This window comes from Drosophila takahashii, chromosome 3L (genome assembly GCF_030179915.1).
Source record: "Drosophila takahashii strain IR98-3 E-12201 chromosome 3L, DtakHiC1v2, whole genome shotgun sequence".
Lineage (NCBI taxonomy): Eukaryota > Metazoa > Arthropoda > Insecta > Diptera > Drosophilidae > Drosophila > Drosophila takahashii.
The window spans coordinates 33,897,756-33,919,331 of NC_091680.1; the positions used below are offsets into that span (position 1 = coordinate 33,897,756).

General features: G+C 33.8%; 1 protein-coding gene across 4 annotated transcripts in view; it reads left to right on the plus strand.

Moving 5' to 3' along the window:
* The window catches only part of nvd (cholesterol 7-desaturase nvd), a 368,336-nt gene that overhangs the window by 230,311 nt on the left and 116,449 nt on the right, over positions 1 to 21,576 (plus strand). For all 4 annotated transcript variants that reach the window (XM_070214955.1, XM_070214956.1, XM_070214957.1 and 1 more), the window contains exon 4: positions 8,751 to 9,057. In XM_070214955.1, the coding sequence (XP_070071056.1) occupies positions 8,751 to 9,057 (307 nt within the window). The remainder of the gene's footprint in view (positions 1 to 8,750; positions 9,058 to 21,576) is intronic.

Sequence of the window (21,576 nt, forward strand, 5' to 3'; positions counted from 1 at the left end):
TCCTTAACCAAGTCCCCAATATTTTCAAATTTGGCTAACATAATGCGACGTCACGCGTCCCCATATGTTTGTATGTATGTTCTGCTGGCGCATGGATGTATGTGCATATGTATGTCCTGCTGTCGCAATTTAAGTGTGACCGCGCAAGGGGAAAATGAAAATACCACAGCCAAAAGAAATCGATTATATCGCAAATCTTAAGTAAACGTTAAATTTTAAAATATCGGTAGACCTTACAGAAATCCTATTAAGCTGAATTTTACAGTCGAAATTTTCCTTAAAATTGCTTCTGTTTTTTTAAATGCAAAAGCCCGATAAGCAAACTATTTATTAGTTTTCAAATGTTGAGTTATCGACAAACTTTGGATTTGTATAAAACAAAAACAAACAATGATTTGCTCTGCTATGTACACACACACGCACAAAATAAATATATTCAAAAAATGCGCATTTTACACACACAGCCATTAGATACATATGTATATGCGTGTGTACGTTTGTGTGTGTGCATTGCAGCTGACTAAGGAATTGAAATTCGATCAAATTCAAATTCAAGACAATACTGATATCCTTTTGCTTAAAGAATAGTTCATTTACATTTCCACAACATACTTACATAAGACATTTTGTAACCGTTTTTTGTGAACTAAAATTCAAATCGCATTGATAATATTAAAAGAACATTAAATATTCAAACCAATTGATTCTCTTGCTCTTTATTACACGTGCTCATATTGTTTAAACAAATTCAAATGTTTAAACAATTTAATTCACGGCTTCCCCGCCCACCGGCCTTCCCTATTATTAATATAATTCTAATCAAGGTGAAAAATTAATGTGAAAACAAAAATACTGAAACAAAATATCAATGATAAAATGCAGTAATTTGGAATTGCCTTTCTTGATGTCTTTTCTTAAATTAGTCAAATACATAAAGCGAAACATTGCTCCGCATATTTGTTTTCCTTATAATAGTTGTCTACTGTGGATAAAAAAACCCCCCGGTAGCAAATTCGCCAAGAGTATTTGGTTTGTAATAGTTTAAATAAATAGTTTAAAAATTGCACCTTTAAAAAACAAAAAATAGAAATAGAAAATGTAGAACGAGGTAACAAGGCCAATATCAACAGGATTTGTTTTAAGGGACCAATGAAATAAAAATAAGCCTAAAATTATCCTATCTCTGGCATTCATTTTTTTAAAATAAGAATTGGAGACATTAATTTTTTTTTAACTGTCGAAGGATAAACATCCCATCACATTTTGAAGCGGTTGTGACATTTCAAGCGAACTTAAATTAAAAATATTCCCTCAAATTTTTTAAATCTTAATCAAAATTATTATATTGGTTGTTGGAGAGCTATGTAAAACTTTTAGCAATTTTTTTAAGAATACAAGTTTTTTTCCAGAGTTAAACGCTAATCGATTTGGAATTGAATTACATACTTAACGCGGCGTGATAATCCATATTTTGGCAGTTTTTGGCTTTGTTTTCGATAAAGTACTGCTTTGAAATTCATATTTTTGCACTCTTAATTCATACAAAAAAATGCATCAATTTATCTGGGTAAGAGCGGGACAGCAATAGTCAAAACTCTCAGAAATTGCAAAAGAGTTTAATATTTTTAACATGTAAATTTAATCAAATTCGTATCCTATCTATTTTTTTCTTAAAGAAATTTTTTTTCAAATAATGTTCCTAGGCTTTAATGGCAATGGATTGGGAATTTAATTATATGCTCAACGCAGGATGACATTCTATATTTAAATAATATGTTTTGGACAAAATACTAATGTTTTGAATGAAATTAGTGTAAGGATTTGTGTCGAAAAAGGAATCTGTTTGTTTCTGTTTTGTCCATCTGTTAACTTATGCAAACAATCCATAATAATTTTAAAAAGATTTAAAAAAGACACATGTTTTTTTAAGTAGTTTTCAAAGGACAAAATATTTTTGTTTTTACGGATATCATGGGAAAAAGTTCTGATAAAATCTTTTCTCGGTTTATAGAATAAAAATTAGGAATTTTTAAAATAAGTACCAAAGATAAAGCAATGCTTAATTTTCAATTTTAATTTCCGCAGGCGAAGCTGCGGGCTACAGACCCTGCTAGTTATTTATATAATAATAAATATTAATAATTATAAAATACAGAAATATATTTGTAACCAACGGTCAGAATTAGAAAAACCTATTAACGAAGAATTATTTTTAAAAGAATTAAGACATCGTTTAAACGAAATCCACAATGAATCGGGACGATCCATTTAACCCATGAAACGGTTCCATTTATGGAACCTTTAAGATTCTGCCTTCGCCTTTTTCATTAACTTCGAGGGCCGCGCTTGGCCGTTTCTGCTAAAACCAGAAACCTCTCATAAAGTAAACAACAGGGGGATTCCCTAAACTGTTGAATTGCTGAATTGTTGAATTTTGGTCAGCTGTTAATCAGCTGTTCCATACAAAGCCAACTTTCAGAAATTTCAGCAATTCATCAGCCTCGGGGCTGTTGAAAATTTTGTTGAATTGCTGAAAAGCCAGAGTTGTCACCTTTTTTTAAAAGTCGTGGCAACTCTGTAACATTTTAGTATCACCATTACGCATTATTTATTTTAAAATCAACTTAGAAAGCATATTTGTGGTTCTTTTTACCTTGGTAACACTTTTAGACAGTAACTAGCAAAATTAAATCAAATTTTACATGCTTTAAGTTCCGTGAAACTTTTCAACAAATAACAGCTGTTTGAAAATTCAACAGGAACTTTTTTGGGTCGTTCCCTTAATTGCTGAAATTTTTTGTTGAATTTTCAACAATTCAGCAATTCAACAGTTTAGGGAATCCCCCTAACAGCTTGTTCGAAGCCAAAAGTATTGCGTTCCAATTGTCAATCAAAATTGCATCGGTCAGCATAATTTAATTTCACAACGAGATGCGACAGTTTCAGCATAAGCTTTCATTTTAAACATAAATCAAAGTTCTAGAAGTTTAAAAAAGAAAAGCTTCTGGCCGAGATTTGTTGGAAAAGATTTTAGAATTAAGCGGGCAGTCTTATTCGGATTGAAACCGGGATCGGTCTTAAGTAACAATCTTAAGTAAAAGTGTCTTTATGTATTAATGAGTTAGTGAATTAAGGTCTATCACCAATTAAATAAAATTAAAAAATATTTTTTATTATTCAACCACAACGATTAAATTTAATTTGCATGCGAAACTTTGTGTGCATGTGAGATGCGACTATGCCATGTAAAATTGATATTACCTAAATATCGTTTTACGGTTCGACCATATCAAGTTAAAATTTATCTTAAACTAGCAGGGTCTGTAGCCCGCAGCTTCGCTTGCGGAAATTAAAACTGACAATTATGCATACCTTTATATTTGCTACTTATTTTAAATTTACAAATTCCTTATTTTTAGCCTATAGCCGAGAAACGATTTTATCATAACTTTTTTCTTATTTTCCGCAAAAACAACAGTATATTGTCCTATGCAGGCTACTTAAAATATATAAAAAAAAACTTGCGAAAAAATTTCTAAAATTCTTATTGCTTGCTTTAGTTATCAGCTGCACAGAACAGAAACAAATTAATTTTTCGACATAAATCCTTACACTAATTTTCTTCACAACTTTAGTACTTTGTCCAAAACATATTGTTTAAATATAGAATGTCATACTGGATTGAGCATGTAAGTAAATTTCAAATCGATAAGCGTGTACGTCTAGAAAATAAGCTTGTTTTCTTAAAAAAATACACCAAAACATTGCTTAAACATACCTCTTTCTCTAATAGATAGCTCTCCAAAAACCAATATGATGAAAACCGGGATTAAGATTTATGAAGTTAGTGGAAATATTTTTGTTTAGGTAATGAAAAGGTAAATAAAAACCAAATACTCTTTGCGATTTAGCTAATATGGGGGTTTCTAGAAGGTATCCACTGTAGACAACTCTTATAAGGGAAACCATTATTTATGCGAAGCAATGTTTTGCTTTATATATTCGACTAATTTAAGAAAAGACATCAAGAAAGGCAATTCCATATTACTGCATTCTACCATTGATATTTTGTTTCAGTATTTTTGTTTTCACATTAATTTTTCACCTTGATTAGAATTATATTCATAATAAGGAACATTTGAATTTGTTTAAACAATATGAGGCACGTGTAATTAAGAGCAAGAGAATCAATTGGTTTGAATATTTAATGTTCTTTTAATATTATCAATGCGATTTGAGTTTTAGTTCACAAAAATCGGTTACAAAATATCTTATGTAATGCCCTCTGCTCATTATGGACGCGTCGCGTTTGCATCCATTTACCGTTTAACGCGACCAAATCCCATACAAAACTTGTAGGCGAGGGCGAGGAGGGGAGGGTGGAAAATTGTCGCGTTACAGGGCTGGAAATTGAAATTTGTGGTATTTTTAAGCAGTATTAACCAGGCATGGACATTTTTCTGGACCCGAAACTGATAAGAGGCTGATAAGAAGCGGGAAATATTAAAACTATTTATTGTTGATATTTACATTGCCAAAGGATCTGGCAATAGTTCAGTATTCCGAGGATGATCCAAGCGCATTAAGGGCAGTAACAGTTCGTTTATCCAATGGAATGACTCGGCTAGAAAGGATCGGAAGCGAAATATTGGTCGTTGCAGCGCAGCCACATGGGCTTTCCCGTCTCCATGATCTTGACGTTTGCTTCGCGTGCGCCATTCGTCCATTAAGGCGACCTCGTGGTCGCATTTGAGCGCAGGTGCAAAATCTACTTTGACCGTCGACGGCCATTCCATATTTAAATGACACACGTTGACAGGCGACTGCTGGAAAAGGGCACAATGTCCTTGTAGGCGTTTCTGCCCCGTCTCAGATTCTGTTCAGTGACGTACCGCCGCAGAAGCTACTGCTGTCGCGGGTCGCGGCAAAGAATTATTTAAATGACTGTTCAGATCTATATATATTAACTCCTTCTGCAGCAGATCCTTTTGCTCTCTGCCGTAATAAATGTTCAAGCAGCATAACGAGGGATGTTGTTATTGCTTTCATCATAGCAGCAAAGTTTCCACGCTGTTCAAATGCTGTTCTGCGATTACAATTATCAATAACAAATTATTTAAATCCATTGTTTATTTCAGCTCGCAAATGACAATAGCAGAACAGCTGTTTTCAACGCGTTTGCCAATGGAAACACCTCACGTCCGCCTATCGCGTTGCCAATCGAAAATACACAAAAATACCGAAAAAACCGCATAGTGGAAAAATGCCTTAAGTATGTTGTGGAAATGTAAATGAAATATTCTTTTAGCAAAGGGATATCAGTATATCTTGAATTTGAATTTGATCGAATCTCAATTCCTTAGTCAGCTGCAATCAGTGTTGGGAAAGGTACTGTGTTTTTTTACCTAGGTAAGGTAAAAGGTATTGGGCAAAAATAAATACCTAGGTAAGGTAAAGGTACTTCAATTTCCCAGTACCTAGGTAAAGGTATAAGGTAAATATATTGTTTTTTATTTATTTTTGTAAAATTTCTTTGTTTTGTTCAATGTAATCATTTAAACTTAAAATAAGACTAGTTTTCAGTTTTTAGTCGTCTTAATCAAACTATATCTTTTCATTTCATTTAAATTTAAATGTTTTAATTTTGTGCATATATTTTTAAAACACGCGGCATGAATAATTGTATGTACGTATCACTTCATTAATTTATTTATGAAACCCTCATGTACATATTTGGCGCGCAAAAATTCCGTATGTAGAAACATTGACTATGTATATGTATATGCCGTTTGTTTACGTACATACGGCATTTTTGCGCGCCAAATACACTTTGGTTTCATAAATAAATTGATGTAGTGATGGGAACATAAATACGTGCACAAAATGATATAAAATAAAACTGCGATTAGTTTTAACTTCACAAAACAAACAATAGAACGGGTGAATTCCAATGACTTTTAATGCTGCGTTCCGACTATTACAATTTCGAAACGAAACGATACAATGAAACGATACTACAGTGTCGCAGTCAGATTTGGCTATTTTAAATCAGAGCAATGTTTAATACCTATGTAAGTACCTTCATAATTCCAAAGGTATATAAAAATCTGTAGCTAGGTAAGGTAAAAGGTACTCAATTATTTTTATACCTAGGTAAGGTAAAAGGTACCACTAAATTGTACCTAGGTACATACCTAGGTAAAAGTATCTAGGTATGTCCCAACACTGGCTGCAATGCACACACACAAACGTACACACGCATATACATATGTATCTAATGGCTGTGTGTGTAAAATGCGCATTTTTTTGAATATATTTATTTTGTGAGTGTGTGTGTACATAGCAGAGCAAATCATTGTTTGTTTTTGTTTTATACAAATCCAAAGTTTGTCGATAACTCAACATTTGAAAACTAATAAATAGTTTGCTTATCGGGCTTTTGCATTTAAAAAAACAGAAGCAATTTTAAGGAAAATTTCGACTGTAAAATTCAGCTTAATAGGATTTCTGTAAGGTCTACCGATATTTTAAAATTTAACGTTTACTTAAGATTTGCGATATAATCGATTTCTTTTGGCTGTGGTATTTTCATTTTCCCCTTGCGCGGTCACACTTAAATTGCGACAGCAGGACATACATATGCACATACATCCATGCGCCAGCAGAACATACATACAAACATATGGGGACGCGTGACGTCGCATTATATTAGCCAAATTTGAAAATATTGGGGACTTGGTTAAGGATGCTGAATCTCCAAGAAATTTAAATGCAGTTATTTGCGGGTATGCCATAAGATTATGAACATCACATTTTTAAACCATTTTAACAACATTTATAACAGAGAAATGGCAAAAGAAAGATTAAAAAAAAAAAAACAAATCGAATTTTGGGGCACTTTGGGGTCGTTTTTTTTCTAAAAATTATTTTAGTAATTACTGTGATTTTTCTAGATTTTTAGGTCAATCCGTTCTGGGTGGAATTTGCTACTGACCGTTTTTTTAATCAAGACAAATATTGATTTAGATAATGTAAAATCGACCTACGTTTCATATAGATTTTTTTTTTGTGTACGATTTGTTATTTTCTTAAATTTTGAAATTAGCAATCAATTTGATGTAATCGAAAAAAAAAAATTGCTTAAGAGTATTCTTTTCAAATTTAAAAAAAAATCAAATTTTTAACAAACATTTATTTTTTAAAGTTTTTAAACATTAAAGCATAAAAAAAGAAACAAAACTACTTTTTGTCTTTTTAATTTTATTTTGTCCGAATTGTTTATAAATTGTAACTTTGTCGGTCTGTACGTACGCCCCTGCCACGCCCACTCCCTGTCTTAAGCAATAATTTTAAAGGTAGACCAATTACACTGTGCAGCATTTTTAGTGTTTTTTAAATTTACCTCGATGGATGCTATATTTTTGGATTCGTTACGAATTCCCAAGTTAAACTGCGTTTTCCAAAAAGTTCCCCGACGCAAGGATTCTTAGCAAAGGGACCTCAAAGTTCGAAAAATGCTGAAATTGGCCAACTTTGCGGAACTCTCAGGGGCAAATGGATGCATGGTTTGATTCGATGTTAAAGTTTTTTAAAAGATACACCCTTTATCTTTTAAACCCCATACTTCAAAAATTTTTAAGATTTTTTTTAAGGCAGAAACAAATTCTAGAAAACATAGTTAAAAAACATAAAAGTATACAGCTGCGGTCAAAATGGTAGTAGTGTTGCCGCCCTGTGTATTTAAAAGTTTGTTGTTGTAATTGATCTTTTCCGGGTAATATTGTATTGATTATAATTTTACTATTAGACTAATTGGATAAGAAAAAATTACAACATCAAACTTTTAAAAACACAAGGCGGCAACACTGCTACTATTTTGACCGCAGCTGTATGTTTTTCAGTTTTTTGACTATGTTTTTTGGAATTTATTTCTGCCTTAAAAAAAATCCTAAAATAATTTTATGTATGGGGTTTGAAAGATAGAGGGTGTATCTTTTAAAAAACTTTAACTTCGAACCAAGCCATGCATCCATTTGCCTCTGAGAGCTCCGCAAAGTTGGTCAATTTCAGCATTTTTCGAACTTTGAGGTCCTTTTGCTAAGAATCCTTGCGTCGGGGAACTCTTTGGAAAACGCAGTTTAACTTGGGAATTCGTAACGAATCCAAAAGTATAGCATTCATCGAGGTTAATTTTTGATGCTGCATAGTGTTATCTATCATATGCCGGTTACATCATTCAATTATCTCTAAAAGTAAAAGGGTATATTGTATTCGTACAAAAGTATGTAACAAGGAGAAGGAAGCGTTTCGACCCTTCAAAGTATATTTTTCTTGATCAGGGTCACCAGCCGAGTCGATATAGCCATGTCCGTCTGTCTGTCCGTCCGTATGAACGCTTAGATCTCGAAAACTACAAAAGCTCGGATTACCCACACAGGTTCTTGGGCTTCCTACGCAGCGCAAGTTTATTTCAGCCGGCCGCCACGCGCCTTCTAACGCCCAAAATCGCCCACAAACGATTTTAAAATGTGTCTGACGCCCACACCTTTAACGATTTCGAAAAAGTAAGTTTTATTGTGTTATAAATACCTATCGAATGTCATTTACGTTTTTCGTGTACTCAAAATACTTAAGCTTTTTCACAATAAAGGGGGATGCGCCCCTGCCTGAGTGTTCTTAAATTGTTAAAAAATCAATATACAATATTTTCGCCTATTTTATATTTTAAATTTTTTATTTACATTTTTTAGTTCCAAAAGGGTCAAATGTAAAAAAGTGGATTTCGCAAGAAATTAATGGATTTATATTTATATGGTATCATACTGACCCAACAGAAATACCGTGGAAACTTCCTTTATCTATGGAAGAGCTTAAAGAAAAATTTGTTTACCATGGACATAATGAATTTTACATCAATTGTCATATTCAAGAAATACCGGAAAATGGTGCTGATACTGCGCACTTTAATGCTATACATAAAGAAAGCTTTATTAATGGCAGTGGAGCTAAAAAACATTGTTTATCTCTCCGATATGGATGTCATCACTGGAAAGCGAGGTAAATAAATTTTAAAGATATATAATTAAAGATATATAATAATATAATTATTATATTATTATTATATTATTTGAAATTTGCAAATCGAATTTCGAAGCGCACGATCCTTTTCGAGTTTTGTGTAATCAATATAATGAATTGTATTTTTTGTTGTTTGTTGAATGTTCCGTGGACTTTAATGTAAGAAATATTTTTAATCACCTATCCTTGCCTCTGCCCACTTGATGTGAGTCGGAGCACATCATTAAAAAAAAACTCCTTTACTCGGGCGGAGGTAGGAGTTAGGTTTATATTGGCAGATATTTGATAATTTTTTGGAAATAAATAAATAAAAAAAAAATTACAGGTTGTCACAGGAATATATTCTTACCAATTTTCAACATAAAATACTGTATAATAAATAATGACGGTTTCTCCCGTAGAACTTTAAGTTCACGACTCAAAACCAAACAAAACAAGAAAGGAAGCTAGCTTCGGCAAGCCGAAGCTTATATACCCTTGCAGATTATTCCTATTAATTTACAAATCGCAAAAATGTTAAATTTCCTTTTATTTTACATTAATTTTTCGATCGTTTCTATGGCAGCTATATGATATAGTAGTTCGATCTTTTTAAAATTAAAATCAAATTCGGAAATATTTAAAAATAGTCATATCCCAGAGTAGAAGAGAATGTAATAAAAATCAACAAAGATATAATTTGTTTTCCTATTAATTTCCATTTAATTTTTCGACCGTTCCTATGGCAGCTATATGATATAGTGATCCGATTTTTAAAATATTTAATTCGAAATTCAGAAATATATAAAAAATAATATTCCCAAGAGTAGAAGGTAATACTTGAAAAAAACACCGAAGCTAGAATTTTTAACGTTTTTTTTCCGATCGTTCCTATGGGAGCTATAAGATATAGTTGTCCGATCCGGTCGGTTGCGACATATATACTACCTGCAATAGAAAGAAGACTTTTGGGAAAGTTTCATCCCGATAGCTCAAAAACTGAGAGACTAGTTTGCGTAGAAATAGACAGACGGACAGACGGACAGAAGGACAGACGGACATGGCTAGATCGACTCGTCGGAAACGTCTCCTTCACTGCGTTGCAAACTTCTGACTGAAATCATAATACCCTCTGCAAGGGTATAAAGAAGGAGTTTCCATATTAATAAAGTTTAAAATTATTTCTGCGCCACAAAATGAAAATCCTACATTTAATATGTATCCCCAAAGTTTTATAAACGGAAAGAGTGATTTTTAAGGGGATACGTACACAGCCCAATACTTTATGTGGTCGAAAAAGTCTCCTTCACTGCGTTGCAAACATCTGACTGAAATTATAATACCCTCTGCAAGGTTATAAAAACAAGAGAGAACGCTATAGTCGGGTTGGCTCAGCTAAATTATATTAATTATACATATTCATAGGTATAAATATACACAACAAAATTGCGTTTATACTTCTCGGAAATCTTTCAAGGTATGGGCGCCACACACATTTTAAAATCGTTAGTGGGCGTAAGAGGGGGCGTGGCGCTTGGCTAAAATAAACTTGCGCTGCATAGGAAGGAAAATAAATGTGGGAAATCTCAACTTTCTAGCATTTGTAGTTTCTGAGATCTCAGCGTTCATACGGACAGACAGACAGACAGACAGACAGATCAAGAATATATATACTTTATTGGGTCGGAAACGCTACCCTCTAGCTGTTACATACTTTTGCACGAATACAATATACCCTTTTACTCTACGAGTAAAAAAATTCGAAATCCTCCATAATTTATATAAATCGATATTTTTTACAAAAAAATAAATATTTTTATCGTGATATTTTTTTTTAAAAATTATCAGATATCATTGATTTTTTTTGCACATTATTTTGATAATTTTAAGTGGTTTCACTTTTCATTGGGAGAAGAAAAAATACACAAGTGAAAGATGAGCGCAGTTAAAATGTATTTTTCGGCAAGTTAAAATGCATAGCATATCATTCAGAACCCAGGAAAACGCAGTAAAAATAAGATAGAACGCTATATATAGATATATTTTTTCTGATATCACTAGTTTACAGCCGAAATGCTCCCCAGCAATTGATGGCAAATTCAGTTAGTGTTGGACCTCTAGACCACGAAAATAGCATTAATTTTTTTTTCGATGGCACAGTTTTTTTTTTAAGATTTTTTAAAGTTCGAAATGTTAAATTTCTGACTTTTTTCGAATTTCTTCTTATATCTCGGCATATATCCACTCGATTGGGCCAGTTTTAGTTTTATTTTAAAGTCAATAGATCAGAGTTTAACTTTGCCATACAGATCAATATGATTGGATAAGTAATGGCAGCGCAGAAGCTCGACAAAGATGAAAAATGTGTTTTTAGGTCGACTGTAAGTCGGCTGTATATATCGTAAAAACTCGAAATAAATCCGTTGAAAAATCATAATGGGTACAAACTTAAAGTTTAGATCCTACCGAATAAAACAAGCCGGATATGGACCAAATCCATGTAAAACCGGATTTATGGTGGATTTTTAAAGTTCGGATTTTTCCACTTTTTTCGGTTGACAGAGTCTAAATTTAAGATTTATCATAGGCGGCGACATGTAAACAAAAATAATTGGTGTTGGCAGCCGGGTCACTAAATAGCTAAATCAGATATTTAAAAGCTAGAAAATTATTAAAGTGAATTTAATTTTTGAAATTAAGGTTAAGGTTAGAATGAATTATCCAAATGGATAGAACTTAATTAAAAATACTCACAGTCATAACGCAAGCAATTTTATGTTTTAAAGGAATTTTCAGAACTTAAATTTATTTTATAATTTTCTAGCTTTTAAACTTAGCTATTTTTTGACCCGGCTGTTGTCACCACTCATTTTTGTTTACATGTCGCCGCCTATGATAAATCTTAAATTTGGACTCTGTCAACCGAAAAAAGTGGAAAAATCCGAACTTTAAAAATCCACCATAAATCCGGTTTTACATGGATTTGGTCCATATCCGGCTTCAAGTCAGAAATTTAACATTTCGAACTTTAAAAAATCTTTAAAAAAAAACTGTGCCATCGAAAAAAAAATTAATGCTATTTTCGTGGTCTAGAGGTCCAACACTAACTGAATTTGCCATCAATTGCTGGGGAGCACACCAAGAATATTATTTTGTAAACTAGTGTATTAAATATCAGTTTGATTTTTTGTTTCAATAAAAAATATCATCGATACGATATTTTTAAATATTTCGACATCCCTAGTTGTGAAAAAATCTTCAGAGCCGGCGGAGTTACCAAATTCGGGGCCGACCGTACCCATAGGTACAGTAGGTACCGTTTCTGGTTCGCAGCCGAGTGAGGTTCAGACTGCTGCTGGGGGGCGTAAGAAACTTTCAGTTGTTCCACATAGGAAGCAATTATTTGTTTCTAGGTTTACCCCAGATACCAAATCTGAGGATGTTTTGGAATTTATACGAGAAAAATTCCCATCCGAGGACATTGCAGTGGAACAATATCGATTTTCGTACGCCCGCATGATATCGTCTTTTAAAATATTTGCTCCGCCTGATGTGTCAATGTACTACTTTCTGAAAGCTTTTGGCCAATAAACCGAGAACAAATAACAGGCCTCCCACTGTGCCTAATAAACGGCTTTCTACTGTGCCAAATAACAGGCCTTCCACTGTGCCAAAAAACTAATAAGTTTATTTTTGGCTTATCAAAATGTTAGAGGACTATGAAGCTACCAAAGCTTTATGCTGACTCCTCTGCATTTACTGAAGATATTTTGGCTTTTACGGAAACTTGGCTGAAACCAGAGATATCTGACTCTTAAGTTCTGTCAAATAACTTTAACACCTACAGGACCGATGGCTCCTCGCGTAGGGGGGTGGTGTACTGATTGCCGTTACCTCTACTTTAACATCGGAGAGACTTAACTTTCATATCCCTAACGAAATTGAATTTGTTAGTGTCAAAGTTTCCCTGCAATCCTTATCTATTTTTGTAACCTGCTCTTATATTCCTCCTGGCTCTGATTTAATCATTTATGAACACCATCTGTCTGCTATAAAATCTATTCTATCCTTCCTCTCCAACAGAGACCTTTTGATTGTTTTGGGTGACTTTAATCTCCCTAATATCTCTTGGTCCCTTCCCTCTGACTCACTTGTAGCTACACCTTTATCTGCGCATGATTTTGTGGATGGCCTTTTAGAATTATCGTTACAGCAAGTAAACTTTATACGAAATTCTTTAAATAGACAATTAGATCTAGTATTTGTTTTAGATCCGCATGAAGTTACGGTATCTAGAATTGACGCACTTGTTGTACCTGAAGACCGATATCATCCAACATAGGAATTGACAATTGGCCTTCCCTGTACTGATACCCTTTCGAGATGCTTTCGAAAATGTGACTTTAATAAATTAATTTACATGATTTCGCAATATAATTGGACTGAATTTTACAATTGAATGGATATTAAAAGTGCAATTGAACTTTTCTATAGTGTTTTAAACAGTTTCTTGACCTGACAGGCTTCCTCCAAAGCTAAACAGGCCTCCTTGGTTTAACAATGCGCTTCAAAGACTTAAAAATCTTAAATCCAACACTTATAAAAAGTATTAAAAATCGGGTAAGCCATCTGATTTTTCGTAATATGTGGTGGCTCGTTCAGATTTTAATGTTCTCAACAGTCATTGCTATTCTATGCAGGGACCGTAAATAATCATTATTAATTTTTTTTTAACAAAAAAATCATGGTCAAAGAATAATCCTAGAAAAAAAAGAACTATACCAGTACACTTTTTAAGCACCATAGTTTCAATATCCGGTTTAATTTTTATTTTTCCAATTTTTATTTAAAACTCGAAGGATAATCGTTATTTTTTGAGTTTTTTATAAAACTCTAAAAGTAATGATTTTTTTTTGAGTTTTATTTCAGCTCTAGAAATAATGATTATTTTTTGAGTTTTATTTTCCGCTTGACAAATAACGCTTACTTTTTGATTTTTATTTTCTGATTGAAAAATAAAACTTATTCCTTGAGTTTTATTTTTTGATCAGAAAATAAAACTCGAAGTCCAATTTCTTTGAATTTAAGAGGTTTGGCTTTAAAAGCGGTTAGCAAATGTACTAAGTAGACCATGGCCAACACATTAAGGGCACTTTTAATTTTATACAATAACCGAAAACCGCCAAACACCAAGAAAAAATTCTCTGCCTAAAACTTACATATAATGAAGCCAAATCAGGTGTTATGTGTTCGAAAAGCGGCCACCTTTCTTTCAACTTTAAGAATGACTGACCCAGGGTGGTAAGATTATAGACATTATCTACTTTTGAAAATATAAATAATAATTTAAGTTTTTGTATAAACAGTTTTTATTTTATACATTTAATTTTACAAAAAGCAATTTTCCTAAGGAATCGCTCGAAAGGTTTGTTCTCATTTCTGTTAGTACTTATTTAAGCGCAGAAAAGGACCTTTCTACACTTACTTGCGTTGCTGGAACGCAGTGAACAACCATAGCCAGCAGATACAATCCCAATACACCATAATATCGGCACCTAAATCGATCGGTTTGGGGTTATAATTATCGATTTCACTGCAAGCTATTTTTAGGTCAGCATCCATTTCATCATCCGAGTTTTTATCGTTCGAGTTAACTTCAATGGAATTGAGGAACTCGTTCAATAGGGTTTCGGAATTTGAGGAAATCGTCGACGATGTTGATGGTTCCTCCCTCTGAACATTTTCATCATTATCCTATTTAAGAATTTATTTGTTTATTCAATATGCGGAAATATATTTATTGACTTACGTTGCGGTGAACCCTTTTAATTTGGGTAATAGCTTTTTCAAGCTGGTCCGTGCTGTGATAAGGCTTGAGCCGCTTTTCGAACACATAACACCTGATTTGGCTTCATTATATATAAGTTTTAGGCAGAGAATTTTTTCTTGGTGTTTGGCGGTTTCCGGTTATTGTATAAAATTAAAAGTGCCCTTAATGTGTTGGCCATGGTCTACTTAGTACATTTGCTAACCGCTTTTAAAGCAAAACCTCTTAAATTCAAAGAAATTGGACTTCGAGTTTTATTTTCTGATCAAAAAATAAAACTCAAGGAATAAGTTTTATTTTTCAATCAGAAAATAAAAATCAAAAAGTAAGCGTTATTTGTCAAGCGGAAAATAAAACTCAAAAAATAATCATTATTTCTAGAGTTGAAATAAAACTCAAAAAACAATCATTACTTTTAGAAATTTACAAAAAACTCAAAAAATAACGATTATTTTTGGATTAATAAATAAACTCAAAAAATAATCATTAAAAATTGAGTTTTTGGATAAAACTTATAATCATTACGGTCCCTGATTCTATGTATTTAAATAAATGTAAATTCGAATTTTCAAATGATCCGAATCAGTTTTATAACTTTGTTAACGCCAAGCGTAAGTCTTCGGTTTTGCCTTCATCGGTACGTTTAAACTCAAAAACAGCATCGTCGGATTCTGAAATTGCGGATTTATTTGCCGAATTTTTCCAAACTACCTTTAGTTCGCACAGTGTAAGATTTTGCCAATCTAGGGGAACTTAAATCAGTAGGAGTCGTATTTTTAAAGATATCGGCTTCAAATTTGGAGTGAATATTCTAGTAGGCCCAACGATTATGTTGGACATAAAAAAATGGGCGTGGCACTTTTGGGGGCGTTAAAAATTGAAAAAAACTGCTTTTTTAAGATAAAAACGCAAAAAAAAATATTAAAAAAAATGTTCGACATTTTTAAGTATTTTCGTATTTTTTGTTATAATTTTCGCCAACTTAAAAAATTTTGTTTTTAATTTTTGGAGACCACTTTTTTTTTTTTTTTTTGAAAAATGTTGAATTTTGGTTATATGCTCATGTTTTTAGCTGTAACTTCGATGTTATAAGCTGAGCAGCTGCAAATAAGGTTTTATATTAAACATAATTGATAACAAAAACAAAAAAACTTTGGTTTATATTTTTAAGATTTTTTTTTATTAAATGGTAACAATTCAAACTTCATGTGTACATCGTCTAGTGGAGACAGTGACTCAAAAATGTCTTCTTGAGCACTTATCAGCCGTTTTACGGTATGATCAATAAGGGATTGTAAACTTATTTCAGCATAGGATTCTCTTACTTTTATACCAGTAGGATAGCATAACATTTTTGGCTCCTTAACGGGATCAGAACATGGAAGTAATTTTGGACAGACAATTTTTGTGGTATTGTACTTCTATTTATACAGAAGGGCAAGTGCTTGATCTGCTGAAAGGTGTTTTGCAGTGCTATTAGAAGATAATTTAGCTTTCTTAATTATAGTCTCCGTGGACGGGGGAGCATTTGGTAATTCATTAATTAATTTAGCTGAATCCCGTTTTCCTTCTGCCCGCAAAGCCTGCTCTGCAGCTGATAGCAATTGATTCTCATCTATCGTAGGCAACAATTCTTGGCTTTTCCTTTTTTGTGTTTTAGGAAAACACTCAGAAAAGACTTTTTGTGACCTCCCTCTTGTACTTGAGGTGGAAGCAATGACATCAATGCGACAGTCTTCGCCATTTAATGTGACCTGAAGGCCACTTGCATTATGAGCAAAAAACCTGGCTTTATCTCTCCTAGATTTCTCAAATCGTTTTTGAAACTCAAAAGACAGTGTAATTTCAATTTGGAGTGGTCAATGTCATTGCCAAACACCATCACTGCGTGCTTTACAAGAGCGTCTCGCGGAGTGGTTTTTATGTTTTTCGACCAAACCTCGAAAAATGCAGCACGGCTTATTTCACTCGTTTCTAAATAGAAGGTCTTTGGGCAAAATATGGGCAAGATTTTATTTTAGATTCTGAATCAGAATGAATGCATGCGAATGATGTATGTTCTGGTTGGATAGAATACGATAGAATAATATAAGTTTTTTTCCACCAAAAAACAGAAATATGAAAAAATACACTTACTTTTTGGCACTTTTTTCAAAAAATGAGAAAAAAATTTTTTGGTCCCAAAAAAATTTGTTTGTTTTTAAAAGTGGATTAAGAATTGTCTAAAGTTTCTGGGAAAAATAACTTTTGGCTGCTCCCACTGATCACGCGATGCAATTGATAAGACTAAACTTTGTCAACTGTTGCTCGCTTCCCAGTGCAATTTTGCATGCATTTCTAAAGTCCAGCTTTAAAAACCGTTATCTCCCAAAAAAAAATTATTTGTTTTGTTTTGTGCCTGTTTTCGTAATAGTTGAACATTTCTAAAAGTGCTGCTAAAAGCTCATCGACCTCAAAAATAGTTCAACTTTTGCTAAAAGTTCCGCTAGATTGGCAAAATCTTACACTGTGGTTCGGCTGCTTGGTCAAATTCTATCTATCCTAACCCCTTAAATAGGGCAAATTGTTGCCCAGAATTATAGAGGTATTTCTAAATTGTCGGCAATTCCTAAAGCATTTGAACGTATTATTACTTCTCATTTGCAACATTTATGTTCCTCGCTTATATCACCGTGTCAGCATGGTTTTGCTAAGCGAAGATCGGTCACCACCAATCTTCTTGAATTGTCATCTATTGTAATAAATGGTTTTAAGAATAAAATGCAGACTGACGTAATATATACAGATTTTAGTAAGGCCTTTGACTCTGTTAACCACTCTCTCCTTTTATTCAAATTAGATCAGCTGGGGTTTCCATGTAATCTATTAACTTGGATTTCAAGTTACTTGAATGGTAGGACTCAGAGGGTTATATTTAAGAGCGCTGTTTCTAAGATGATTTACGTGACATCTGGAGTTCCTCAAGGTAGTCATTTAGGCCCTTTGCTGTTTACTTTGTTTATTAACGATCTTCCCACTATCGTAGCACATTCTCGTGTACTAAGTACGCTGATGATGTTAAGGGGTTATATACCTTTTTTGTTTTCAAAAAAACAAAATTTTTTTTTTTGCTGAATCCTAAAGTATATCCCCTAGAGAACATCTTCCATCTTCTTCATACAGATCCGAATAATAGTTCGATAGGAAAACAGCGTTTTGCCGCGCTCGACTCCAATAGTTGCAACGTCAACGTAAAACTTTAAATGCGATTATCTCAAAGTCGTGTTTTTCCAAAAGTGCCTTCGCTGTGACCACGATTGCGCAAGAACTATTTGATCGATCTTCTTCAATTTTTTTTTAATTATTCGTAATGATTGTGCCGAGTTCGTGAACGATTCAGTTTTTATGCGCCAATTTTAATTTCGCAGATCAGATTTTTTTAATAAAATTTTTAGAACTCGAAAAATCAACTTTTTGGAAAAATTGTTACTGTATGCAGAAAAAAGCAAATATTCTTAAAAATAATCGTTCACGAACTGGAAATAATACTATACTAACTAAAAATTTTTGGTTTTTTGATATAAGTTGACCTGCTGGACTTCCATCGTGGTCACCGCAAGCCGCTATAAAAAAAAAGGGTTCCAAAAGAATTGCCATAACTTCGTAAATTATTCATATTTTTTCAAGAACAAAGGCTTGTTGTTTCGATAAAAACATGTACTATCAATAAATAATAACTTCACTGTCATAAAATAATTGCTACACACCAAAAAAAAATCCAAAGTTCCCTCAATTTTTTCGCTCAAAAAAGGTATATAACCCCTTAAGCTTTGTTTATCGTATAAAGATATAGAATCAGGTTTCAACTTACTGTCAGATATTGATTCTTTTTAGGGATGGTGTGAGTACAACCTTTTAAATTTGAACTGACTTAAATGCAACGTTATGACTTTTTATAGGGGTACTCCTACGTTTATTAGTTATTCTCTTCAAAATGCATCACTCGACTGTATATATTCAATTAACGATTTAGGTGTTCTACTCGACCCAAAACTTAAATTTGACTGCCACATAATGGCCATTGTCAATAAAGCAATGAGTGTTTTTGGGTTTATAAAGCGTTGGTCAAAGGAATTTGATGACCCTTATACAACCAGATTATTATTTACCTCGCTTGTCCGTCCTATTTTGGAATATTGTTCTTCAGTTTGGAGTCCACAATATCAAGTGCACATCGACCGTATTGAGTCGGTACAAAAAAAATTTCTCCTTTTTGCCCTTCGTAGTTTGAACTGGGATCAAAACGTAAGGCTACCTCCCTAACAGAGTAGATTACTATTGCTTAATTGATCTACACTTGAAACCCGTAGAATAATGCTTGGTACTATTTTTATGCACAATCTTATAACAGGTGATGTCGATTCTGTAGAACTGGTAAACCGTTTAATCTTTAATGTTCCCGTTAGACTAACACGAAATTATTACCCTCTTAATTTGCCTCGATGTACATCAAATTTTACTCTGCATGAGCCCTTTCGCGTTCTATGTACAAATTACAACAATCTTTATCATTTAATTTGCACTTCAACATCTAACGCTATATTTAAAACCAAAATATTATCTCATTTGCTGTAATCTTAGTTTTTAGCCATTATAATCTCATACACCATCTTAAAGGTTCCAGATCATTTGCTTAAACCCCGCCAGAACCGTGAATGATCAGATCAGTGATCTCTTGCTTCTCCGTTTTTTCCTTATTCCTGACTTTGCATTCCCTCTTGTTATAACCAAGCTGGCCTCAATCGTAGCACTGTACATTTGCCTTCTTCTTCTGCAAAGCAGCAGCCGGAGTCTGCTCAACCTTGGCCTGGAATGCCAGTTGCTCGTTTCGGGAAGGTCCTGGTTCGCTTGCCCTGCGTTCTCCTTCTTCTAGCAATTTGATCATTAGTCGCTCCAGGGTGGGCAGCTTATCTCGAGTTTCCATGGCGATGGCAAAGTTCACAAAGTCTTGCTGTTGTGCAGTCTCTTGCTGCAGAGTAGATTACTATTGCTTAATTGATCTACACTTGAAACCCGTAGAATAATGCTTGGTACTATTTTTATGCACAATCTTATAACAGGTGATGTCGATTCTGTAGAACTGGTAAACCGTTGAACCTTTAATGTTCCCGTTAGACTAACACGAAATTATTACCCTCTTAATTTGCCTCGATGTACATCAAATTTTACTCTGCATGAGCCCTTTCGCGTTCTATGTACAAATTATAACAATCTTTATCATTTAATTTGCACTTCAACATCTAACGCTATATTAAAAACCAAAATATTATCTCATTTGCTGTAATCTTAGTTTTTAGCCATTATAATCTCATCATGAATGACTCAGTGATCTCTTGCTTCTCCGTTTTTTCCTTATTCCTGACTTTGCATTCCCTCTTGTTATAACCAAGCTGACCTCAATCGTAGCACTGTACATTTGCCTTCTTCTTCTGCAAAGCAGAATGCCAGTTGCTCGTTTCGGGAAGGTCCTGGTTCGCTTGCCCTGCGTTCTCCTTCTTCTAGCAATTTAATCATTAGTCGCTCCAGGGTGGGCAGCTTATCTCGAGTTTCCATGGCGATGGCAAAGTTCTCAAAATCTTTGGGTAGACTGGAGAGCAAGATTATCACAGCGAGCTCGTCCCCTAGATCTATGTCCACCTCTGACAGCTTGTCTAAAAAATGTATTGACGCACATACCGTCCTCATCTGTCATCCGCAAGCCGAGCAATTTTTTGTACAGCGACACCTTTCTGGCAGGTCCGTTTGGCTCATGCACCAAGAATCCGTTGCTGTTGTGCAATTCTTCAAATAGTCTGCGTAGGTCTCACCCTCAAAGTGATCATAGCCAAGGCCTTCTCGTTAAGTTATGACGCTCCTCATCTAGTCTCGTTTCGTTTACGACCTTCCATACCTCCGCATGCACCAGCACTCTTCGCATTTGGATGGACCAAGTATCATAATTCCCGGTATCGAACTTTTCTATTTGAATGGACTAACTCATTTTCTCCACGTGCTTCCTAGAAAAAAATCCGGAACTCCTGTGCCTTTCAACTCCTGCCTGTCAACTACACACTAACCTTATCCGCCCGCACTAGCGTGATCTGGGCCCATAACCTGATGAATATTGTGTTCCAAATGTTGTGGCAAACAAACGCAGAATCATGTTGAAATTAAAGATCTACGCGTAAGCGCCCATTCGCTGGAGAATTTTACAAGAGATGGATGGAATTTTAATATACAGAATAACATTGAGATATTTCGGAATTTTAACATTCTAATCATTAGTTTAGAAGCTACAGCTCGTCTAAGTTGAAAAACTTGGAAAACATGCAAAAACTATGCCATAAATTGCTCCTTAAAAAATACACGCGTTTTTAAAGGAGCAGTTTTTGGCACAGTTTTTGCATATTTTCCAACTCTCTCAACTTTGACGAGGTGTATCTAAACTAATGACTGGAACTCAACGACATGTATAAGAAAGTTGAAGGGCATTTTATTACCAGTAAAATGAACCCTCGATGAGCAAAATCGGCTTACCAGAACTCAATTTAAAAAATAAAAAAATGCCAAAAACGTTTTTTAGGCCAAGAGAGCGACGGCCGAAAAAAAAAACTAAGACAACTGATGAGAGGAGGAGTAATTTAAGCAAATATTTGCTTTGTATTTTAAAAACT